The following is a 26385-nucleotide window of genomic DNA, read 5'->3' as shown; positions in this document are numbered from 1 at the left end:
GAAGGGAAGAATGGGAGGATACAAGGGATGGGATAACCATTGAGATGTAACAAGAATAAATTAATAAAGGAAAAAAAATATAAAAAAAAGAAAAAAAGGGCAGATATATTAATGAGATGAGAAATGAATGTGAGGGAAGAAAACAGAATTACATAATATGGGTTTTTAAAAAAGGGCTTTAAAGATTAAAATAATTAATTTAAGGGAATAGCTAGCACTTGAATCTATTAGCAAATATATTTCTTCTTTGGCAAACAACTTTTAAATACCAAGAAAAGATTAAAAACTTCAAGTGAAGCCAGGCATAGTGGTACAGGCATTTAATCTAAGCACTCAAGAGGAAGAAGCAGGTGGATCTGAATTCAAGGCCATACTGGTCTACAGAGCAAGTCCCAAGACAGCCAAGGCTACACGGAGAACCTTGTATTTAAAACAAAGCAAAACAAATAAGTCCAAACCAAACCAAACCAAACCAAACTAGTAAACAACACACAAAACCCAAACCAAAACAAAAGTACCCTCTTAAGTGGAACAGAGGTGGATGCCGTCATTAACTTTTCTTTGAATTATTTTATAAACTTGTCTAGTGATCCCATGGAAAGTGATGGGAGAAACAAGAAACTGGCTAAAGTATCTACGCATCTTTTAATTTAAAACATCACTTATTTTTCTGTGTGGTGGCTGTGTTGTATATATGCCCGTGTACCACATGCACACAGCGCCCTCCGAGGCCAGAAGGTGGCGTTAGAGACACAGAATGGGAGTTCAGGAAGGTTGCTGAGAACTGAACCAAGGTCCTCGGAAAGAAGAGCCCGTGCTCTGACCACCGAGCCTCCTCTCCTGCCTCAGCTTCTAAACATCTTGAACAAAGAATCATACTTGGACTGAAAAGTTGGCTCAGTGGTTAAGAGTGCTTGAGGACCAGGGTTTGGATCCAGAATTCACGCAAATGACAGGTGTTCCCTTTGCCCAGCTCACAGGGCTGCTGTACTAGTTTACAGAGACCAGAGTGCCTGCAGACAGCTGAAACTGGTTTACAGCTCTTTGAAAAGCCCTACCAACTCACCTTACGCTCTTATGGTATAAAACTGCCTCGTTAGCACCTCATACTTTGTCAGAAACTGTGTTTTGAAGCCTCTGCAAAAGTCCAATGTCCCAAAGCAGCTGCTTACCCAGTTGCAGCCAGATCATTACTCTCCTTGGAGCCATCTTCATCTGCAAAAAGGGGCGGCAGGGTAGAACTAGTCATCAAGTTTTCCATCTCCCTGAAAGGAAGAGATAATCATTAAAAAAAAAATTAATGGCTTAATTACTTCTGGTTCAAGTTCCACTAACTTAAGGGCTTGCCTTTCTTAGCTTTAGTACATCATCAACAGAAGAAAAACTGACCTAAATGTTTGTTTTCCTGATCTGGACACATTAGTTTAAACTCTGAGGTTAAAGGACTTTTAACTGTGGTGGTCTTTATCAACTAATCAGACTAGAATCAAGTTGGGGGCTACAGAAATGGTTCACTGGGTAAGAGTGGCAGCTGTGCAAGTGTAGGGACCAGAGTTTAGTCCTTAGCACTCTGTGCAAACCTAGGTATGGCCCTGCAGTGTGCTTTTAAACCCAGTGCTGGGAGACAGGAGAGCCACTGGGGTTACTGGTTGGCCATACTAGCTAAAACAGTGAGCCCCAGGTTCAGTGAGAAGCCCTGTCTTGAGGGAATACGTAAGAATTTAATAGACCAGGACACCAGATGGTCTTCTTTGGCCTCTGCATGCATGCATGGGTGTGTACATGCACATACATGTGAATACACCCCATACACATACATACAAATAAATTAAGAACAAGTAGTTTTAACAAGCAAGGCATGCTTTGGAAAAATCTTTATTCATTCTCTAAAGTGTTTTTTGTTTTGTTTTGCTTTGGTTTTGGTTTTTCGAGACAGGGTTTCTCTGTGTAGCCTTGGCTGTCCTAGACTCGCTTTGTAGACCAGGCTGGCCTCGAACTCACAGCGATCCACCTGCCTCTGCCTCCTGAGTGCTGGGATTAAAGGCGTGCACCACCACGCCCGGTGTTTTTAAAAGAAAGTAAAACAACTTTCATTTATTGTTATTGTGAGTGTATGATATGTGTGAGTGCAGGTGTGTGTGTGTGTGTGTGTGTGTGTGTGTGTGCGCGCGTGTGTGTGCGCACATACCTGCACATTATGGTTTATATATGGAGGTCAGAGGCTCTCCTTCCACTGTGAGGTCTGTGTAGCAAGTATTTTTACCCACTGTGCCATCTCTCCAGCCCTTCAAAACTATTCATTTCCTGTAGAGATTTTTAGGTGGAGTGTCCCAGAGGCACTGCAGCCTTGAGCAAGATATTTGGCCAACCACTTTAAGCTAAATTTCACTGTTGTGGACACAGACAAAACTGCTGACTTAATTTACAGTTACTGAGAAAGATTAGGCTGAAAGTACTTCATAAGCAGAGAAAGGCTAAGACAGCAAGTGTTTGGAGTATTACTATACACAGAATTACAACATTACCAGCTTTTAGTCCCTCATGAATCATGCCTGGATTAAATGGTGACAAACCAAGCCCTTCAAAAAGGAAATAGTGCAAAGGAAGTAGAGGATGGAAGGCATACTGATGTGGTTCCGAGTCAAAGAGACCACACTTCCAGGTCAGAGACGTGCACCACTTCACTCTCATAGCCCACAACATAAATAGCATGCACCTGGGCATAGGAAACAGCTCAGCGTAATTGAAGAAAACAAATAAATCACAGGAACCTGAGGTTATCGGACTGCAAGGATAAAAGGACAGCGTGACAAAGAGAGTAATTTCACTTAGCATATCTCTACAGAGAAGGATTTTTCCCTTTCAAGGTTTACCACCAAGGGCTTCACCCCACAGCTAAAAGCAGCCGCCGCCAATTCATCATGAAAGTGATATTCACACAAAACACTCAGCAGCGACCCCAAACACCAGCCACTTAAGTGGGACTGCAAAGCACTCAAGAGAGAAGCCTCCATCAGTGGGGAGTTGAGGAGTAAATGATGCGAATTCAGCGTGGAGGCCCTCGGCAGGCCTCTCAGCGCTGCTGCAAAGGGACTCTAGTGAGGGCAATTAAAGCCAGCACAGCAGCCACAGTGAGCCAGTGTTCATCCTGGGAGCTCAGGGGAACAGGACAAAGCTGCAGTGACACTGATCTGCATCCTCAATGTCCAATGGAGTGGTTTAATTATCAAACACTAAAACTGATGCTTTATTTCTTGTTCTTAATTTCACTTCTAAATTTATTATTTAGAAGAGCAAGATCCATAAATAGCTGAATGTGACAAAAAAAAAAAGCCTCTTTGCCTGGAGGCAGAGTAAGGCGTTCATGCCACGTGCAGTAAGACTTGAGAACGCTTTTCAGTTCCTTCAAGACAAGGCATGTACAGTGCAATGGCTCTAACAAATACTATAGCCTTCCACTTGTTTTCTAGAATGATCCCAACTCAAATGTACTTAAATTTTTGTTTTGTTTTTTAAAAATTTATTACATATACAGTGTTCTGTCTGTGTGGCAGAAGAGGGCACCAGATCTCATTACAGATGGTTGTGAGACACCACGTGGTTGCTGGGAATTGAACTCAGGACCTCTGGAAGAGCAGCCAGTGCTCTTAACCACTGAGTCATCTCTCCAGCCCCCTGAACTTAAGTTTTCATTCACATTAGATAAGACTAGATAATAGCATGGGCTTTCAGGTTTACCAACACTAGCATTCATGTTCATTTAACTTAGCTCCTTCTCCCAAAAAAGAGAAAGTTAGGTACCACAGCCTAACAGTCACATAGCCTAAAAACAATTAGTTGAGTTATTTCTAAACGTGTCCTTCGAAGTCATTGGTCTTTCAAGAACCTCAGAACTGGGCATATGAAGTTTTTGGCATGGCTCCCACACTTCAAACGGGATGTATTATTTGGTAGGGAACAAATGAAGTGTTTTTTATTCACTATGTCAACATGGCCCTCTTAATAGTGTTCCCCAGATATCTTTAGCTTTTGAAACATAGGGAGACAGCTGGATAACAGAACCTTAACAACATATAAACAGACCACATAAACAAAGGAAGTTCAGAGAACAACCCTGCCAGGGACCAAAAGGCCTGAGGCCGACTCCCACCCATTCAGTATTTGCAGCCAACATCCTGCTGGGCCACTCATTAGGTATGCAAGGCATCCGGCTTAGCCCTGAGAAGACAGCGATCTGATCCTAAGATAACCATAGAGATATCCTGCTTTGTCTCACCTGAAAGACCCCTCCCCTTGCTAATGTTCCCGGGGCTCAACCCAGAAGATTTTGTACTTTTCCACTACTCTCCTTGCGTACCCCCGCCCTCACTAAAGCAGGTTTTAAAAAGCCTGCCCTTACCTTTAATAAACGAGCTCTTGACAAGCAATTGTTCGCTTGAGCTACTGTCTCTCTCCCGCCCATGTCTTTATGTACAGGTTGCGACCCCCCTCGATCCCCCAATAACTGACCAGCTGGACTGGTTGGTGGACTAATTATCGTTACATGGATTAATTTCATCTGGCGACCACGAAGGGACTCGAGGTGCGGGTTTCTCCCCGAACGGATTAAGGGACCGGTCCACAGGAGTTTTCATGACCAGCCGAGCTCACCCGGCCGGCTTCGTCATTAGGTGAGTCATCCGTTCGCATATCTCAAGAATGGGCCATTCGCTGTCCAAGGAAGCAAAGTTCATAAAAGGCTTAAAGGACGTACTCAGAGAGAGAGGTATTAGGGTAAAAAAGAAACATTTGATTGAGTTTTTTGTTTTTATTGACCAGACCTGTCCCTGGTTCATGATTGATGGACCTACTATTCATTCTGAAAAGTGGCAGAAGGTGGGGCGTGAGCTTAATGCACTTATTAAAAAAGATGGTAATACAGCGGTGTCGAACAGTATTTTTTCTTATTGGGGCCTTATACGGGACATAATTGAGTCCGGCGAAAACGAAAGCGGAGAGAGGCAGCTCCTCTCCGTGGCTGAACTCTGCCTGCGCGAATCTCTCCCTCCTTCTCGTGTTCCTTCCTGTTCCTCTTTGCAGGGTTCCTCTCTTCCTACATCCTCGGAGCCCTTAAAAAATCTTTCCCCTGCGCCTGTGTCCAAGCCTTCTCCTTCCTCCCGCCGTCTCTATCCGTCGCTTCCTCCCACCCATAAGGACCCCATTTCCGCTATGGAACGCGGGTGTTCACCACTTTGTGCCCCTGTTTTTCCTCCAAAAAGGGCACCCTCTGTCCGATCCGGTCCGCCAGCCTCTCCTGTTCCTTCTCCGTCGGCCGCCCCTTCACGCGCCTCCCGCCATTCCGCCATTTTCCTTTCTCAGGCCCCAGATGAGCCCTTGGATCCGGATGCTGCTGCCACCCTTGAGGAGGAGGCTGCTCGACATCATTCCGATGATGGCCTCCTCCGCGCGGCGCCAACCTTTCCCTCCTCTACCTTGCTCACTCTTCCCCCTCCCCTTACTAAGCCCTACCCTGCCTCCCGGCTCCCGCCACCTTGTTCCCTCCCAAACTGCTTTTGCCAGACGGAGGCTCATCTCCAACACCAGATCTCCCATGCGACGAAGATTCAACAACGGCTTTCGCTTTTAACAACGCGCATTTCCTCCACAGCTCCGTTTATTTTCCCTGTCACCCGTTCCCAGAGCCAGCCCGCCCTGAGCGGGGCGAAAACTGAGGCCATTGATTCAGGCGCTGCTTTGGGAGACCCACGTGCCCCTACACCCTCCCAGTCGTCCGCGGCCCTTGTAGATGCTGATAGTGAGCATGATTCCTCAGGTTCGGAGGGAGAACAGAAAGGTGGTGGAACGGCTCCTGACCCTACCCCCACTGCTTAAAAACTTAACACGGCTGTCCGTAGTTACGGACCTAATGCGCCGTTCACACTCTCCCTCCTTGATGATTTGGCAGATGGAGGTCATCTAACGCCCAACGAGTGGATCACCACTACACAGACTGTCCTCACTCGAGGACAGTTCCTTTCTTGGAGGGCGGACTGGGCTGATCGTTGCCGTGACCTTATCCGAAAAAACGTACAGCAGGGACATCGCGATACCCGTGAATGGTCTCTTGACAAACTCCTTGGCCAGGGCAAATATGCCACTGACGAAAAACAGCGTGCACTCCCCTTTTCCTTACTTTCACATTCTAGTTCTGCCGCTCTCGCTGCTTGGAGAACTATTGCTTCCACGGGCTCCGCCCTGTCCCCTATTACCAAGATTCTTCAGGGACCTCAGGAGCCCTTCAGCGACTTCGCTGCGCGCCTCCTGGAGGCTTCAGAAAGATCCCTTGGTCCTGGCCAGACAGACAGTAAATTTCTTACACAATTGGCCTTTGAAAATGCCAACTCAGCCTGTAAGGCAGTTCTTAGACACAAATATAAGGGCAGGGATCTTGATGAGATGATTCAGCTTTGCCGAGAGGTTGATCCCCTAACTGATAAGTTTACCAAGGCCATTATGGCCGTCGGAGCCCTCCCTAGCGGGGCCTCCTGTTACCGGTGCGGCCAACCGGGACATTTTGCCCGCGCCTGCCCAAATGAGCGTAACCGCCCACCCTCACAGGCTGGACAGCCGCCGGTCGTTCCGCCACCCACTGGATCCCGGGGACCTGTGGCCCGGCCCCCCCCTACTACGCTCTGCCCTCGTTGCCGTAGAGGTCGTCATTGGGCGAACACCTGCCGTTCCACTGTTGATGCCATGGGTAACCCTCTCCCCCCGCGTTCGGGAAACTCCTCTGGGGGCCAGTCCCGGGCCCCTCACCCTATCCAATTCCAGCCTGCGTCGGGACCGGTGTCACAGGCTCCCCCCAATTTACAGACCCGCTTCCATCCACAGACCTCCTACCCCACCTCCCAAACCCAACCTCCTCCCATTCCAGCGGCGGCCCCTTGCCCTCCCCCACAGGATTGGACTTCCGTGCCACCACCTCTACAATACTGACGCCCGAGGATGGAACCTTGTCCTTGCCTGTCGCCCTCTTTGGAAACCCTCCCCCTCTTCCCCTCCTGGTCCTCGGCCGTGCCTCTTCTGCCCTTATCGGGCTACTCATCTATCCCCTCGTTTTAAAACACCCGCTCCCTTCTCCTACGCTCCTCCTTGCCGCCGCTACCCAGGGCCCTCTCTCCATCTCTCCTGGTCAGATTCTGGCCTGGGCCCTTCCGTTAACCCTGGCTGACTCTGTTGTCTCTCCTCCCGCCGCCCCGACTCCCTCCCTGCCCCCCTCCGCTTTTTGGATCCAACGCTTAACTTCTGATAGACCCCATCTTACACTAAGGCTTGATGGCCGCCCCTTTGAAGGCATCATTGATTCCGGGGCAGATTCGACGGTCCTGTCCCAATCTTCTTGGCCCTCGTCTTGGCCCTGTCAGCCCTCCCTTACTCACCTTCAGGGCATCGGAATATCTACCAATACCCTTCAAAGTTCTAAGGTCCTTCGCTGGACTGACCCTGATGGCCAGACAGGGACGGTGCAACCGTTCATTGTCCCAGGGTTACCCGTTAATCTGTGGGGCCGGGACATACTCTCTCAGATGGGGGTCTTTATCTATAGCCCCTCCTCTCCTGTCACGCATCAGCTTTTGGATCAAGGCTATTTGCCAGGCCAGGGCCTCGGCAAGCTGGGACAGGGGCGTCTCGAGCCCATTGTCCCTATGCCTAGGATTAGTCGCCAAGGGCTGGGATATGAACAAAATTTTTTATAAGGGCCACTTCTCCCCCTGCACTCCAGGCCGATAAAATTACTTGGAGAACTGATTCTCCTGTCTGGATCGATCAGTGGCCCCTTCCTTCCCGTAAACTGGCCGCAGCCTCAAGGCTGGTGCAGGAGCAACTTGATGCAGGCCATGTTGAGCCCTCTACTTCCCCCTGGAACACCCCCATTTTTGTCATCCAAAAAAAGAATGGTGCCTGGCGACTCCTCCAGGACCTCAGGGAAATTAACAAGACCATGATGCCCATGGGAGCTCTGCAGCCTGGTCTCCCCTCTCCTGTAGCTATCCCTAAAGGATTTCATAAACTTGTTCTCGACCTTAAAGATTGCTTCTTTTGCATTCCCCTACACCCTGACGATTCCAAACGTTTTGCCTTTAGCCTCCCTGTTGTTAATCATGTTGGGCCCTCACCCAGATTTCAATGGCGGGTACTTCCTCAGGGCATGGCCAACAGTCCCACTCTTTGTCAAAAATATGTAGCCCAGGCCATCGACCCGCTACGCCTTAGGTACCCACATTTATATATTATTCATTATATGGATGACATCTTACTTGCTGGCCCTAACACGGCTGAGCTCTCTCTCGTCACCCAGGAACTTGTTAAGAGTTTGGGTCATCTGGGACTTAAAATTGCCCCAGACAAAATACAACTACACCCCCCTTTTCTTTTTCTGGGCTATGAACTTGGGACCTCTTCAGTCAGGACCCAAAAGGTCCAGCTCCGCCGAGACACCCTTAAAACACTTCATGACTTCCAGCAGCTTTTGGGGGACATAAACTGGCTGCGCCCCTACCTTAAGCTCACTACTGGAGAGCTTAAACCCCTTTTTGATATTTTAAAAGGCAACTCTGACCCTTCTTCACCACGCAGTCTCACTGCTGAAGCTTCAGTGGCCCTACAAAAGGTCGAAGACGCCATCTTCCACCAGTCCATCTCCTATTATGACCCTACCCAGCCTTTCGCGCTCATAATTTTTCCTTCCCTCTTTGCCCCCACAGGACTGCTCTGGCAACGGACCCCTCTCTTTTGGCTTCATCTCCCCTCCTCCTCCACTAAGGTCCTTCCTACCTATCCTACTCTGGTTGCGTCTCTCATTCGACAGGGGCGGGAAGCGGCCACCAGGCTTTTCGGAAGGGACCCTCACTCTATTATCACGCCTTACTCGGCCACACAAATAAGGTGGCTTTTTCAAAATTCAGATGATTGGGCGGTCTCCTGTATTTCTTTTTGCGGCCTATTAGATAATCATTATCCCCCAGATAAACTAATTCAATTCCTGCAGCGACAACCTGTCATCTTCCCGAGAGTCACCCGCTCCAGACCCCTCCCCCAAGCTTCCCTGGTTTTTACTGATGGCTCCTCTACCGGGGTTGCTGCCCTTTCTGTGGACGGAGCTATCCTGCAAAAACAAACCCCCCATACCTCTGCTCAGCTTGTTGAGCTGGAAGCTGTTGCACACGCCTTTACATTGCTTCCCCATACTCCCTTTAATCTATATACTGATAGTGCCTATGTAGCATCCTCTGTTCCACTCCTCGAGACGGTTCCTCGTATTAAGCCTGCTACTAATGCCTCTCCTCTCTTCTCCCGTATCCAACAGCTTATTCTTTTGCGCTCTCAGCCTTTTTTCGTTGGTCATATTCGCGCTCACTCTACCCTGCCAGGGCCTCTGACTACACTTAATGCCCAGGTGGACTCAGCCACGCGCCCCCTGCTTTCAGGGCTGGCCGTTCCATCCGCCAGCGACTCCGTTGCTATGGCCAGGGAGGCTCACGCCCTCCACCACCTTAATTCCCAAAGCCTCCGCCACATGTTCTCCATCACTCGGGAACAAGCCCGGGCTATTGTTAAAGAATGCCAGGCATGTGTCACCTTTCTTCCCGAGCCACATACGGGAGTCAACCCTCGTGGCCTCATGCCTGGACAGGTCTGGCAAATGGATGTTACTCATTTCTCCTCTTTTAAGAAACTTAAGTATATTCATGTGTCTATAGATACTTTTAGTGGATTTATTTGCGCCTCTCCGCACGCTGGAGAGGCTACTAGAGATGTTATTGATCATGTTTTGTATTGCCTTACTGTTGCCCCCAAACCCTATACCTTAAAGACTGATAACGGCCCTGGGTATACAAGCTCTGCCTTCAAGTCCTTTTGTGCCCAACTACAGATTAAACATGTTACAGGGATACCTTACAATCCCCAAGGACAAGGAATTGTCGAGAGGGCCCACCAGACACTTAAAACAATGCTTAATAAATTACAGTTTTCCAAAGGAATCCTATATCCCTCTACAGCAGGGCCTCGCCTGCTTCTCAATCATGCATTGTTCGTCCTAAATTTTCTACAAAAGGATGATCTTGGCCATTCGGCGGCCGATCGCCTTTGGCACTCTTCCACCTCCTCCACCTATGCCAAGGCTCTGTGGAAGGATCCACTGACCCACCGATGGCATGGACCCGACCCAGTCCTTATTTGGGGCAAAGGTCATGCCTGCATTTATGATCAGAAAGAACAAAATGCGCGCTGGTTACCTGAGCGCCTAGTCAAACCTTTTAACCCCCCTCTCCCAGGGAACTCCCCTGAGGAAAAGATGTAATTGTGCTCTTTTTTAGGATAAAAAAAGATACCGCCGATGCATCACGTTGCTACTCACCACGTCGCTCCTTTGCCTCTGCCTCCCTGAAGTGATTCTCGCCGCATTTCTGCGCCAACCTCAGCCTTATACAATCTATAATTTTATCTGGGTCATTATTAACCAAGCGGGAGATATTGTTAGTTCCTCCTCCTCTCAGGGCATTAATCCCCAGTGGCTCGATTTACAGGTTGACCTCTGTGCCCTGGCCCTGGGAGGCCCCTCTTCTTGGGGCGTGGAAGACATTTTTTTTCTCTCGCTCGGTTGGTGGTCCCAGTCCCGGCTGCTGTAATGACCTGGAGCGCATCATGCTCCACAAAACCTTACACCAAGATGGGATTGCTTGGGCCGGAGGGCTCTATGTTTTCCCGGGACCCTCTCATCGCTGTGGTGGGGCCCAAGATTTTTACTGTGCCTCTTGGGGGTGTGAGACCACTGGCGACACGTACTGGAAGCCATCCTCTTCTTGGGACCCTTAAAGACCTTTGCAATGTAGCTCGTTCAGTCACCAATGGCTGGTGCAACCCCCTGACCATTCGCTTCACTGAGCCCGGTAAACGTGCCATTTGGACGGGTCGTGGATTTAAATGGGGCCTCCGTGTTTATAAATCAGAGTACGATTTTGAACTTACGTTCAGGTTACACCTCCTGAAAGAAGGTACCCAGTAAGGGCGCTGCAGTGGTTGGGCCTAATCATATTTTCCATCATCCTGTTCCCGTTCCTGCTCCTGACCCCCCCCCCCCCCCCCCCCGCCTAAACCCGCCACCCCCATGCCTCCCTCCCCTCCCACCCCCTCCCTTCCGACCTACCCTCCCCCTGGGCCCCCCCCCATTTCGGCTGATGTCATTCCCCAGTTGACAAATGCCTCCATATGGGCCTTAAAAAAAAAAAAAAAAAAAAAAAAAAAAAAAAATGAATGACTCCTCCTTGTCATTTCCTGAATGTTGGATGTGTTTCTCCCCCTCCCCGCCCTTTTACGAGGGTATTGCTCTTCTTTCCACCTTGCTCTTTACTAATGTTACCCCACCCTCACCGGCTTAGCTCCCGACAATCGCATTACCCTCCAGCCTGTTTCCGGCATAGGTACTTGCCTCCTGGGTCCCCATATGCTCCCTCCCCCAACCTCTTCCCCTCAGCGACGTTCGCGCCCAGACTGTCATTCCCGACCTCTCCCTCCCCTACATTCTCGCGCCAAATAACACCCATTTTGCTTGTTCCTCTGGTTTAACCTCGATCGTCTATGCCCCTACCTTCCTTTCCTCCAAAGACTGGTGTGTCCTTGTTATTCTTCTTCCCCGTTTTACTATTCATGACCCCGACTCATTTTTAAATTTTCTGAAAGGGGGAATTTCCCCAACCCTAACCTTGCCTCCCCCTGGCTTACTACTCTTCTCCCCACCCTGCTCGGGCCCCTCGTTGGTGTTCTCCTTCTATTATCCTTTGGCCCATGGACTTTAAACCGTCTTACAGGGTTTGTTAAAAGTCAGGTTGAAGCTGCCACCAAGAATATCCAGGTTCACTACCGCAGCCTGGAGACTGAGGACTCAAATGAGACTTCTATTTCCATCCAGGAGATTTCACCTACGCCTCAGTCGGTTAACTACGGGCGGCCTTTGCAGTTCCTACGGGCGGCCTTTGCAGTTCCTATGGGCGGCCTTTGCAGTTCCCGAGGATGCAGAATGCTGGATGGTGAGCCTGGTTGTGCCCTCGGTGCCTTTGGTAAACCTGTGCAAGCCCTCCCCTATATCTTTTGGCCTGAGCCCACCTTGACCTGACCCTCGATAGTGCCTGGTAAGTCAGAGACGGAGCGATCGAATAAGTCTCGGTTATCAGACGTCGGTCGGTCCTTGGTGGGAGGACAGACCATAGGCGTGGTAAGATTGAGCATCGATCCTCTAGCAGGCTCAGGCCATCGCGAGGCCCCCTCTCCTTGGGAATTTGGCCGGTCCAGAATAACTGTTGTCCTGAAACATTGGACATTAGTGATTCTTAAATATACCGCCATCCTGTAACAATGACTGGTGACCTCCTAAAGGTCATTCGCTGGGCTGTAAGGTCTCCCTCAGGCCAAAGTAAACAAAAGGGATGAATATGCCAGGGACCAAAAGGCCTGAGGCCGACTCCCACCCATTCAGTATTTGCAGCCAACATCCTGCTGGGCCACTCATTAGGTATGCAAGGCATCCGGCTTAGCCCTGAGAAGACAGCGATCTGATCCTAAGATAACCACAGAGATATCCTGCTTTGTCTCACCTGAAAGACCCCTCCCCTTGCTAATGTTCCCGGGGCTCAACCCAGAAGATTTTGTACTTTTCCACTACTCTCCTTGCGTACCCCCGCCCTCACTAAAGCAGGTTTTAAAAAGCCTGCCCTTACCTTTAATAAACGAGCTCTTGACAAGCAATTGTTCGCTTGAGCTACTGTCTCTCTCCCGCCCATGTCTTTATGTACAGGTTGCGACCCCCCTCGATCCCCCAATAACTGACCAGCTGGACTGGTTGGTGGACTAATTATCGTTACATGGATTAATTTCACAACCCCCTCCCCCATGCACTATCCTAAGTTTGTATTACTCAACCCATATGGCTTCAGATACATTTTTCTCAGTGGTACTGAGCAGTCAGGCCCCTAAGAAATGAGTAATAAAGTGGGTGGAAGATAAAGGGGCCAAGATCAACAAAAGAAGGAAATGAAGAAAAGTCCAGTGAAACCCAAAGGCCTCGAAAGTAGTTCAGTAAGTAGGAAAATAGAATGCTTCTCAAGGATATGGTTTGGATCTCATGGGAATGAGCTTTCATCTGGTCCACAAGGGAGTGATTCAAACTGAATCACAGCACTAAAGCTACTGAACGCCAGGAGCCCTCCAAGTGCATCATCTGTGTCTGATAATGTACCAGTACAGAGGTCACAGTGAACTTTACAATCCCATGCAAGGCATTTAAGACATCTAGTGAATGCTACTCTGGAAGGAGCAAGAAGTGTGTACAAAGGCAAGGCAAATACACAAATCTGCTTCTTTGCTGCAGTTTACATAAATAACATGCAAGATACGTCCGGGCAGAGGGACCTACCCAATTCTTCTGGCTATAGTCCTAAAAAACAAAATCCTCTTATTTTGAAGCTTATGCTTTGAACCACATGTACCTTAGCTTTGGAAGGCCCCAATTCCCTATAACACCAATTACTCACTCAGCCAAAAGCTAATTTAAGATATCTTAATAACTGATATAAAATTATAATTAAAAATTATATCAAACATACTAACTAACCATTCTCTCTGTGTAGTAAGTTGGGGAACAAAGTCATAAAGGAACAACATGGTTTTGGGGTATCTGGAGAAATGGTTCAGTGGACATAGCACTTTCTCTATCAAGAGTGAGGATTATGTAAGAAGCTGGCACATGTGGCAGCTGCCTGTAACCCCAGCACTTGGGAGGGTGAGACAGGATTCCCGGGGCAAGCTGGCTAAGACAAGATGAATCAGTGAGAGCTGGGTTCAATTGAGAGACTGTCTTAAAACAAAACAAAACAAAACAAAACAAAAAACAAAAAAACGAGAGCAAGCCACCTAAAGTCAACTTCAGGCTTCTACATGTGTACATACACATACATATTACAGACACATGCAAACATGCCATATACAACACACCATAGCAAGAAGAATGTGGTTTTCGTTAATATAAGGCAACAAAAAAGGAAATTGGGTGAAGTTTTAAAAAATGTTCTTTGGACCAGGGAGAGGTTCAGTGCGTAACAGTGCTTGCTAAGCAGCTCTGGTGACTTGAGTTTGATTCTAGAACCCATGGTGAAAGGCGAACCAACCAACCTCTGAGAGCTGTTCTCTGACCTCCACATGCACATGGTGGCATGCAGACTCTTGATGGGTAAAAGGCCTGTCGTGTGAGCCCTGATAGCCTGAGTTAGATTCCCAGAACCCACAAAAAGCCACATTAGTGGTGTGCATGAATAATCCTAGCACTCCTAGAGGAAGACAGGAGGCAGGGACAAGAGAACTCTCTAGAAGGTTACTGGAGTATGCAAGGAGACAGAGACAGTGCCTCAGAAACTGCCTCATGGATGGAAGAAGAAAACATCAAAAGTTGTCTAGTGACCTCTATACATGTATTGTGGCAAGTGTATCCACACACCCACACCCCTCACTTCTCCTACAAAATAATAACAGATACAATAAAAAAGGAAAAAAAATCTCAACTGTGTATCACCTGCAAAAAAAAATCACTTTAAATATAAAGATACATATAAGAGAAAAGGGGTAGAGAAAGATATTCCATGCTAGCATCAATCAAAAGGAAGTAGAAGTAATTAATAATAAATTCAGATAAAACAACTTTTACTCTGCAAAAGAAAAGGTCAAAGGAATGAAAAGCAGGTTTCAAATTGAGAGAAATATTTGCAAAAAACCCCACATCTAATAAAAGGACAATTAAAAAACAGACAAAAACCTGCAGAACAGAACCTTATCAAAGAAGATAGACAGATGTCAGATAGTAAATATAATGTTCAACATAACATGTCAATTAAGTAAATGCAAATTAAAACTACTACTATTAAATGTCCAAAATCCAAAACACTGGGTAAACTAAGCATTGGCAAGGACATTGGGCAACAGCAATCTCCTCCATTGTCAATGGGAGTGCAAAACGGTAGACTCCGTGGAAGAAATTCAAGTTTCTTACAAAAGTAACTATACTCTTACTATATGACTCTAGATTCATGATCTTTGATTTTGGCTTCTTGAGTCAAAAACTATGTCCATACAAAACCTGCTAGACATGGGTATTTATAGTAGTTTCATTCATATCTGCCAAACCTGGATATAATAAAAATAAAATGTGGTGTAACCAGACAATAGCATGTTATTTAATAATATGAGCTAGCAAGCCAATAACAAGGCACAGAGCAAGCTTAATATATATTACTAAGTAAAAGACAACAATATGAAAAGGCTGCATACACACGTCCTGCATGAGTTTACCTATTTGATAACTAGTTGTAGCCAGGATTTGTGGGGAACAATGAACATGCAGGATTTTTAGGGAATTGAAACTATCCTGTAGGGCACAGATATCACCATACATCTGTCAAAACCCAAAGAGTGTATACCACCAAGAATAAGCCCTGCTGTGCACTATAGTGACGCCCTATTTGGTACTGAGTGTAGCAAATGTCCCACTCTGGGCAGGGAGTTGACAGCTGTGGCTGTGTGGGGATAGTGAGGACACAGAATTCTACTTGTCCCACTTTTTCCTATAAGTGTGAGGCTGCTTTAAAAAACAAAACAAAACAAAACAGAGTTCATTCATTTAAAAATTAGTGTACTATATGACAATTATATGACTTTTTTTTTTTTTGGGGCACATAACCAAATATGCCCAGGTTGGGCATAAATACAACTGAGTTTGCTATGCAGACACATTTAAGTGGAGGAGGAAGTGAAAGTACAAAGGCTTCCTAGAGCAGCATCTACTAGCTGTGAACATTTAGCTAGGAACACTCAGTAGGCTGTAAGCATTAATCAGGATGTTTTACACTGGGGATGAGAACACTGCTACTCATTCTTGACAGTTAACTGGGGTTCAGTTAAATGAAGTTTAGTAAAGAACTCTTTCACTGTAGGGTAAGAACAGGTCACCTGGGAGGGCTGAGGTAGACAGAGGGAGGCGATCAGTATATAAAGTGCTGAAATGATGCTCTGAGAGCTGGACACAGTCTGCCTTGTACCTCTGTAGTATGCTAGTTTGCCTGGCATATTAAAGGCTCTGGGCAAAAAAGAAAAAAGGAACAGAAAAAGAGTGAGATGGCATAGTTAGGGAGTGGACATGCTGCTAATTCCAGCACTCGAGAGGCCAAAGCAAGAGGATCACAACTGAGGCCTTGTCCTAACACATAACAAAACAAAACCAACCAACCAACCAATCAAAAAACTAGGGGGACTGAAGAGATGACTTAGTGGTTAAGAGCACTTATCCCGCAGACCACCCAGGTTCAGTTCCTAGTACCCAAACCACCTCTCATGAGATCTCTAATTACAGCCCGAGAGGATCTGATGCCTCTTCTGGCCTCTGTGAGTAACACACACACACACACACACACACAGAGTGAACAGGCATAGATTCAGGCAAAACACCCATAAACATTAAAAGAAAACAACAACAAAATGTCAACAGGTGCTGTAGCACATGCTTTTAAATAATTGGGAGGTGGGAGCTGTAGGATCAATAGTTCAAGGCCAACATAGCTATATAGTGGGTCTGAGGCCAGCCTGAGCTACACAGTGAGCTCTTGTCTCAATTCAAAACCTAAAACAGAGAGATAGACATAAAAGAGTATTTGGCCAGAGGCTAGGTAGAACAGATAGAAAATAGGGTTCTTTATTTCTAGAATTTCAGCTCAGGCTCCTATGACCATTACTGATTTAAAAATCGATGCAATTCTAGCTTAAGAACAAGAGCAGGAACCAAAATCATTCATGTATTCATCCATTCAAAAAATATCTACTGGCTACCTACCATTTTAGGCATTTTTGTACACTGGGGATATGATACAGTGATTATAACAGGCAAAAATCCCTACACTTTTGGAATTCACAGTATACTGTGGCAGACAGACCAAAACTACTGAGTGAAGTGAATGATGCTATATAGTAATAAACACTTAGTTAAAAAAAAACAAAACAAAACAGCAGGAAGCCGGGCGTGGTAGTGCACACCTTTAATCTCAGCACTTGGAAGGCAGAAGCAGGTGGATTGCTGTGAGTTTAAGGCCAGCCTGGTCTACAAAGTGAGTCCAGGACAGCCAAGGCTATATAGAGAAACCCTGTTTCTAAAAACCAAAAACAAACAAACAAAAACCAGCAGGGATCAAGTTTAGGGGCTCAAGGGAAGTGGGTATTTTATATGTAGAGGCTAAGAGACCTTCGATGGGTTTTTCTTTGGGGGGAAGGAGTTAAAAAAGACACAAGAGGAAACTGAGGGAAAAGCAAGCCAACAGATGGAACAGCTAGTGCAAAGGACCATGTCCAGTGTGGCCGCAGGAGGTGGTGTTTGGGTTGGACTGAGCAGTAGCAAAGCAGTAGTTTGAGAGCTAACCATAGCACTAGGCTTTGAGGGTTATATGAAGGTCTCTGGCTTTTATCCCGAGACAGGAAACCACTAGAAGTAACTAAGGCGTGAGAGCTAATATTTTTATGGGCTAACTCTGGCTGTGGGCAGGTGGAGAGGGATCATGTAGGAAGCTTCTACAAGGATCGAGAAGGTAGCGAAGGCTTAGAAGAAAATGGTAGTGGCAGCGGGAAGCAGTTAGATTCTTGATGTATTGTGAAGGTGGAGCCAGCCTGGAAGTTTAAAACAAACCAAACACAAATAGGAACAAATTTTTTAACTGTGACCTGTATATATATTAACTGTGGTCTGTTAATATGATTAATAACAAATGGTGGGCTGTACCGAAAATATGCTACTTGTAATTGTTTTTGAAGGAAGATAGGTATTTTTTTTTTTTTTTTTTTTTGCCACAGAAGTAACAACGCAGCTGCCATACATTGCCTATGGCTCATGCATTTTCCAAAATAAGCCTTCCCTTCACTATGGGATCAAGACTGTATTTGCGGTCAGGAGTGGGCAGCTCTGCTTTACAGCATTTACAATATACAATCTCTATTGGGCTAGAAATGTTCTTCAGAACCAAGAATGGAAAAGAAAAGGCTGGGGTCAGAGAGAAACAAACCTGCCATCTTGTTTACAATGTTTATGAATTAACAGTTTTGCCAACTTGGGAATCAAATAATTTAAGGAAGCCCCACACTCTCAGTTTCTTTCTAGGCAGATGAATTCCTGTACATGAACTTGCCCCCTGTTACTATTAAAGACACAAAATGTACTGAAAGGAAAAAGTCCCCAGCAAAGTTAAGAAGCGGCGTTTTGTATCAGTTTTATGTAAGGCACAGTGATAAGAGGGAAAATAAAAACACCACTTCGCTCTGCCAAAGCAGAACTTGTCATTTTACAACAGGGTACTGTCTTGGGGGTTCCAGTCCACTTGTTTGGCTGTTTTATGGTGTCCGTTGGTCTCAAACTGCCCTTCCCCCACACCGATCTAAGCACTGCTTTATCAGCAGTAAACAAGGACTTGAGTGCCCAAGACCAACTTGGACCAATAGTAATTCAATAAAACTTGTCTTTGCTTCCTCTGTGTGGAGTACCTTTCTCATTCCCTGCTATACTGGAGCAGTAAAAAGGTGGGTGTGAGGGCGTGGGATGAGGCTCAGTTGATACAGTGCTTACTCAGCATGCATGAAGTCCTGGTCTTAAACTTAACCCTTCATAAACTGACCATGCTGGCACATTAGTATGATCTCAGTACTTGGGAAGTGGAGCAGGCAGATTAAAAATTCAAGGTCAGAAGCCAAGTGTGGTGGCACACTCCTTAATCCCAGTACTCTGGAGGCAGAGGCAAGCAGGTAACTGGGAGTTCCAGGTCAGCCTGGTCTACAAAGTGAGTCTAGGACAGCCAAGGCTACATAGAGAAACCCTGTCTCAAAAAACAAACAACAAACAAAATTCAAGGTCAGAGGCAGGTGTGGTGGTGCACATCTGTAATTCCAGCACTCGGGGAGGCAAAGGCAGCAGATTCTGTGAGTTCAAGGCCAGCCTGATCTACAAAGGGAGTCCAGGACAGCTAAGGCTACACAGAGAAAGCCTGTCTTGAAAAACAAAACAAAACAAATTCAAGGCCATTCTTGTTGGTACACACAGTGACTTCAAGGCCAGCCAAGGTTAAAAGAAATACTATTTCAAAAACAAAAACAAACAAACAAAAATAAACTAGGTGGTTCTGGTGCATACCTTTAATCCTAATTTGAACTATGAGTTTGAGGCCAGCCTGGTCTACAGCGTGAGTTCCAGGAGAGCCAGAGCTAAATAGTGAGATCCTGTCTCAAAACGTAAAGGAGGAGGAGGAGGAGGAAGAGGAGGAGGAGGAAGGGAAGTGGGGGGAGGGGGGAAAGAAATGAGAAAAGGGATACTGGTATAGTTATATACCCTATAGGATCTCTCTCTCTCTCTAACATACACAAACACACATCTACCTCTGTTTACCTCCTTTTTCTCAGTCTGGTAGAGGTGGGGATTAAACCTCAGCAATTCTAGGCAAGCACTGTGATCTAATAATGAGCAACATGTAACTAAACATCCAAGCACGACATTTTCAGTGACATTTGATTTTAAAAGAACAAATCTCCTTTTAATTACACAAAGTACAAAAATTCAAATTTTTATTTGGTGAAGGTATGTGTACTACCATTCTCTTCTTGGTAACTAGTTTTCCTTTTTTTTGGTTTTGTATTTATTTGCACTCTATACCATGGGGCCTGCTTGTGTATGCAGAGCTAGCAGAGGCTGGCAGAGGGCATAGAGCCCCCAGAAGTGGAGTTACAGATGTTTGAGCTGTCATGTAGATGCAGGGAGTCAAACCTGTGACTTCTAGAAGAGAAGCAAGTGCTCCTAACCTCTGAGCCGTCTCTCAGCCTCTCTTCTTGGTGGTTCTTAAGGAAGGTTTATCAGAATCAGGGAATTTAAAGTTGAGCATGGCAGCACACATCTGTAACTCTAGCATTTAGGAAGTAGAGGTAGGAGGGTGAGCTACATAGTCAGTCTAAGGCCGGGATACATAATGAGATTCCATTTGGTGACATAAGCCTTTAATCCCAGCACTTGGGAGGCAGAGGCAGGCGGATCGCTGTGAGTTCAAGGCCAGCCTGGTCTACAAAGCGAGTCCAAGACAGCCAGGGCTACACAGAGAAACCCTGTCTCGAAAATAAATAAATAAATAAATAAATAAATAAAAAGAAAGAAAAGACAGGAGGGGCATTTCTAATTATCAAGTGGAACATGAGGAGATTTCTGAAGAGCTTCAAGCAGGGCTTATTTATGTCACACGTCTGGAGCGTCCGCCGACAGCTCACGCGCTGAAGGACTGCTCTGCAGCTGGTGTGCTACTGGGAGGTGATGGGAACGTTAGAAGGGGAGGCCTGCCTACTGAGGATGTACCCTGGCTCGGCATTCCCCCCACCCACCTTTTGTCCCTGGCCTGTTCCTCCTCTTCTGGTCCTCACTCTTGCCATCCTTCCCTGTTTCCTTTCCTCCCACCTGCTCTGAGGTGAGCAGCTTTGCTCTACTCATGTTCTCCACCATTAAACCAGCTTTTCCTCAGCTCCAAGTGATAGAGCTAAAGTAATTGTGGCTTGGTCCTCCATAACTATGAGCCAACAACAACAAAAATCACTCTATTTTACATCGATTTTCTCAATATTTGGTCAAAGCAATGGAGGACTACCATACACTGCAAAATAGCAGAAGTAAATAGAATAAAAATAATAGCAACAAACTCATGTCCTTTTATAGTTTTATTTCATAATTTAGAGACAGGCAAATGGCTAAAAAGTATGTGGAAAATAAAGCAAGCAACCAACCAACCAAACAAACAAAACCAAAACAAAAAACCCAATAAAACACACACACACACACACACACACACACACACACACACACACACACAAACTGGGCTTGGTGGCGCATGCCTCTAATCCCAGCATTTGGGAGGCACCTGTGAGTTTGAGGCCAGCCTGGTCTACAAAAAGAGTCCAGGACAGCCACGGCAATGCAGAGAAACCCTGTCTTGAAACACACATACACACACACACACACACACACACACACACACACACACACACACACACATACACACACACACACACACACACACACACAGAGAGAGGCACAAATGCAATGTGCTTCATAGTGTAGACAGAATGCCCTCAATTAGTTTTGCTATATTTTGCTTCTATATTCTAAAGAAGACTAAATAGCCACAAAACTTAAATTTGATGTATTCACAGCAGTTACAAACCAGTTCTCTAGAATATTTGTTTGCCTCCCCCGAGGCCTTACTTTTCACATAGATGGAACCTTTCTGGCTTATAAGCTACGGATTTTAGGTGAAAAAGATGATCACATTTAGCTTTAACTCTAACAAAAGAATAGCAAGCCTAATTTGATCATTTCAAGATTCTTCATATTTTCTGTGTTTACTAAAATCTAATAGAATGTGATTTTGGGGCTGTCTGTTACTGTAGGTCAGCAGGTGGAAGCAGACCCGGGAGGACTGGAGGCAGGGGAATGGTTTGTCTGGCTCTTCTTTCCACACCAAGCGCACCTATTGGCTGTGCTAGCAGTCCTTTAGTCATGGACTGAAATCCACCGCGGTACCACAGAGGGGCTTCACAGAGGACTAGCTGCTGTGGCCCGCACCCCCGAATGTAAATGGGCTAGTTTCCCCTAAAGGATGTTGTGAGAATGAAATAAAATATCTCACATGCTCTGCAAACAAGAACGCAAAAGCTGCTTTTTAACTGTTAGTCTTCAGTGAAATGTGTATGATGAAGTACATTGTAAAACTACATAGGGAAAAAGATCACAACAAACACCAACATGTTTCAAATGAGTTTTTAAAATTAGAAGTTGGCAAAATTATGAATAATTAATTTCCAGTCTTCAGTGTTCCAATTTTCAGAAAAACTGTTATGTTATTTTAATGAAAATGGAATGCCAGGTATGGTGGTTCACGCCTGAAATCCTTGAAGCAGAATGGCTGCTGTGAGCCAAGGCCAGCCTGGGCTGTGGGCTGGAACCCTGCCTCCTCACAAACTGGAAAGCTGACAGCACCACTGCACCATCACAATTGAAGATTTATTCTATCTATCTACCTATCTACCTACCTATCTACCTATCTATCTATATCTATTTATTGAGACAGGGTCACAAGTAGTGCTCCAGGCTAGTCTTCAACTCACTCTGTAGTCAGTATGATCTTGAACTTCTGAGCCTCCTGCCTTCATGTCCCTAGTGAAAGCACACTGAAATTATCCTGTAAACAAACAAACAAATCATGGGTAGATTTGACCAAATGCACGTATGAAATTCCCAAACAATGGAGGGGGGGAGGGAAGAGAACACTGTTTACTAAAAGAAAAAATATAAGCCAGGCAATGGTGGTGCATGCCTTTAATCCCAGCACTTGGAAGGTGGTGGAAGCAAGTGGATCGCTGTGAGTTCCAGGCCAGCCTGGCCTACAAAGCGAGTCCAGGACAGCCAGGGCTACACAGAGAAACCCTGTCTTGAAAAACCAAAAGGGGGGGGGGTGAAAGGAAAGGAAAAATATAGTTGGTACATTTAGTGTAGTGAACATGATGGCAGGTGCTGTGGCTTACTAGCAGTTTCCTTAGGGAGCAATGTATATTATAGGCTTGGGAAATACCAAAATTCAAAATTTGGAGTTTAAAAAACCCAATTAATTATGGAAAACCAGGCCATAAAAATGAATTTGGCATTTGCTTAAAATATTTAATTTTGAAAATTATAGCTGAGGTTGATAAGTGCACAACAGTTCACATTACAACAATGTACCATCATGACTAGTTTATAATGGTGGAGTTCCATGCCAGCATTTCATGCATGCTGTACAAAATACTCTAACTTAAGTTAAATTTTAACTTCATATTCAACACGAAAATACTCTAAAAAATATACGTACTACTAAAACTCCTCCTTTAAAAAAATTATTTATTGGGCTGGAAGATAAGACAGAAGTCAAGAGCACTGGCTGTTTTTCCAGAGGATCTGAGTTCTGTCCCCATCTCCTAAGCCTGGAGGATCACAGCTACCTTTAATTCCAGCTCCAGGGAATCTGATGCCCTTGTCTGGCCCCCGAAGGCACATGCACACATTTAGGCACATGCACAGACCTACACACATACATATAAAAAAATCCTCAAATTTATTATTATTGTGTGTGTTGGCATGGGTTCACATGCCATGGTGCATGTGTGGAGGTCAGAGAACAACTCTGTGGAGATGCTTCTATTCACCTATTTGTGGGTGCTGGGACTGAACTCAAGTTGTGAGGCTTGAAGGCCATCCACCTTTATATGCTGAACCACCCGTCTGGCCCCTAAAATTCTCTTTAATTAGAATCTCTGAATGACTGTTTCCAGAAAAATATCTATGTTAGAGTTCCAGGCTATTGCCACAGAAGTCTTAGTGGCCGGTCTCTAAGCTGTCTGTCAGTTGTCCTCTCTAGAACGAGGCCTGCAGGCCACTGAGAAGCAGATGTGTCTAGCAGGGGAAAGTATCAGCTCAGTTTATAAAAGTCATGTTTTATATTAAAAACTTTCCCCAAAAGTTCTACACTCACTTAAAAAACTAAAGTAAGAGCCAGGTGTGGTGACACACACCTATAATCCCAGCACTCGGGAGGCAGGGGCAGGCGGATCTCTGTGAGTTCAAAGCCAGCCTGGTCTACAAAGCAAGTCTAGGACAGCCAAAGCTACAGAGAAACCCTGTCTCAAGGGAAAAATAAGTTAAACTTTATACTCACTTTAAAAGGTTTGCATTCAGTTTTATAAAAACTAATGCTTTATATTACAGGAGTCAGGAAGCAGGTGGAGTTCATCTTCTCGGTGGATAACGGAGAAATTTTGAAGGGGGAGAGTATTGTGACTTTTTATTCCTTCTCCACTATCTAGCAACATAACAAGACATTTCTCGTATTGATTAGAAATATATGATTAACTAAATTTATAAGCTATTAAGTCTCCTGAGAAAATTACATGAAAATATACTGAAATTATTATATAAAGCCCCATTCAATTGTGGAAAACACATTATGGTAATACGTTTTCACATATTCTTAAAAGATTTAATTTAGAAAATTCTATTACAGCTGACCTGGATAAACATACATTCCTATTTCAGTGGTAGGAAAGGTAATAACGGGGCTGGAAGGATGATTCTGGTTTAGAGTGTTGGTTGTCCTTGCATTAGAGCCTGGCTTCACTCTGAACACCCACCCGGTGGCTCACAACCATCAGCAACCCTGGCTTAGGAGGACCCAACACCCCTTCTAGTCTCTGTAGGCACCAGGCATGCACATGCTGCAAATACAGAGAGGGAGGCAAACTTCTCATAAATAGACAATATACTAAATAAATGCTAAAAAAATTTTAATGTAATAAGTTGTTTTTGTTTTTGTTTTTGAGACAGGGTTTCTCTGTGTGGTCCTGGCTGTCCTGGATCTCACTGTGTAGAACTAAAGAGATTTGCCTGCCTGCCTCTGCCTCTTAAATGCTGGAGTCAAACGTATGAGCCACCATGCTTGTCCACTGAAATGTAATATCTTCTCAAGATAAACCTCAAATGTAATATACTTAGTTCATTTCTAATTTCATTGTTATTTCACTGCCTTCAGAAATTTGACTCCAAGTTGCCCTATAACAAAAGAGGCTTTGGTATTCTTTCATCATTGCAATGCTTTCACAATCATCTTTTTGGCATCATTTATTTTTTGCCACAAACTCTCTCCAACTATCTAATTTAACTTTTTTTGTGCTTAATAATGTTAGAATATCTGAAAGGCAGAATTGATAAATTACAATCAAGATGTAGCAATGTGAACATTCAGAGAAGATGCATAACTGTTTTCAATAACAAATTCACTGAAGATGTGTGTGTGGGGGAAGAAGCACCTTTTATTTTTGGTAAACAATCACGTGCAATATCTACCACAGCAGGAGGTAACCCAGGGCAGTGGCAAGAGCTCTGAACCGAGTCAGGAAATCTGATTCTTAGTTAAGGCTATGCAGTTGTGGCTTGTGGGATCAATAAACAGTCTAGACCAAGTTTCTTATCTGTTAATGAAGGATTAAATAGATTCCTAATTTGTGTAGCTGTTAGAACATATAGAACACTATAAAAATAGTTCATCCAATTTACTGACATGAATGAGAAGCCATTTTAAAAACAAGCAGAAAATAGGAACATATTAACGATTCAACACAGGGACTAGAAAGATGGCTCATCATCCAAAAGCATTGCTTTCCGAGGACTGAGTTTGGTTCCTAGCACCCACTTCAAATGGCTCTAGCTCCAGGTTAGCTGACACCTCTGACCTCTGTAGGCAACCCCCACTGTGACATATATTTACACTGATACACACGATTAAAGCTAAAATTTAAAAAACAATTAACATTAAAAATCCCAACCACTAGCGCAGGTCCTCTGCAAGAACACCGGGTGCTCCTAATACTGAGCCAACTCTCCAGCCCCAGACAAGTACTCGAAGTTCCAAGTTCTCCAGCAGTTTAGGAAGTAGCTCAGTATTTAATCCTTGTAAGTGAAAACAGTTCCTACTTCATAATGAACACAATGAGCCCCAGAGAGGCACGTCACTTATCCATGCTTACCACAAGAGTCACAGCCGTTTACATGTTTTAGTTCTCCTAGTAGGGCACTTCCTCACTGCACCTGAGATACGGGAAGGCCCATGGCACTCACACACGGCTGATGAATGTGAGTGACATACGATGTTTGTGGGCAGAAACTGAGTCCTTAAGCAGTCTGTCATGCAGCCACCCTATGTACAATGATCGTGAAAGTGTACTTCAGTGGTGACCTACGTAATTAAAACAGCACAGCCCCCTGTTGACCAATTTGGGACAAAGAGCAAGAAAGAGAGGAGAAGGGAATCGACTGAAATGTTGTGGTTGCCTATTATGATTTGCAATAATCTAGCCCGCCCTAATGGATACCTCACAGTTAATACATTTCTGACTTAGTGCCATTATCTACTTGTTCATAGTTAATGCCAAAAACATAAGAAGTTATAGGAGAAAATAGTATAGTTCTATGCTTTATCACCTTTTGGGTATATGAACTACTGAACATGCACATCATCTAATTAGCTAAAACTAGTTCCATGTCCAAATGTCTTTATGACCTTGGGATAATTAAAAAGTTCCTTTCAAGAGATAGAAGACACAAGGCAAAAAAGGAAAAACAACAGGAGTTTACTAAAGTTAAAAAAGTCTATCCTCAAAAGACCCACAAAGAGGGCTAGGTAGGAGGCTATAGAAGGCTCTAGATTGAAGTGAGAT

At 45.1% G+C, this 26385-nt stretch overlaps 1 protein-coding gene across 1 annotated transcript in view; it reads right to left on the bottom strand.

The window, feature by feature from the left end:
• HMG20A (high mobility group 20A) overlaps nucleotides 1–26385 on the bottom strand; it is an 89046-nt gene that overhangs the window by 33037 nt on the left and 29624 nt on the right. The window contains exon 2 of the mRNA XM_084782300.1: nucleotides 1173–1265. Within this exon, the coding sequence (XP_084638426.1) occupies nucleotides 1173–1261 (89 nt within the window). The 5' untranslated portion in view covers nucleotides 1262–1265. The remainder of the gene's footprint in view (nucleotides 1–1172; nucleotides 1266–26385) is intronic.

The sequence above is a fragment of the Acomys minous genome (assembly GCF_964271855.1).
Source record: "Acomys minous genome assembly, chromosome: 5".
Lineage (NCBI taxonomy): Eukaryota > Metazoa > Chordata > Mammalia > Rodentia > Muridae > Acomys > Acomys minous.
Note: the sequence above shows the minus strand (reverse complement) of the source record. Positions and strands in the feature narration are given on the sequence as shown.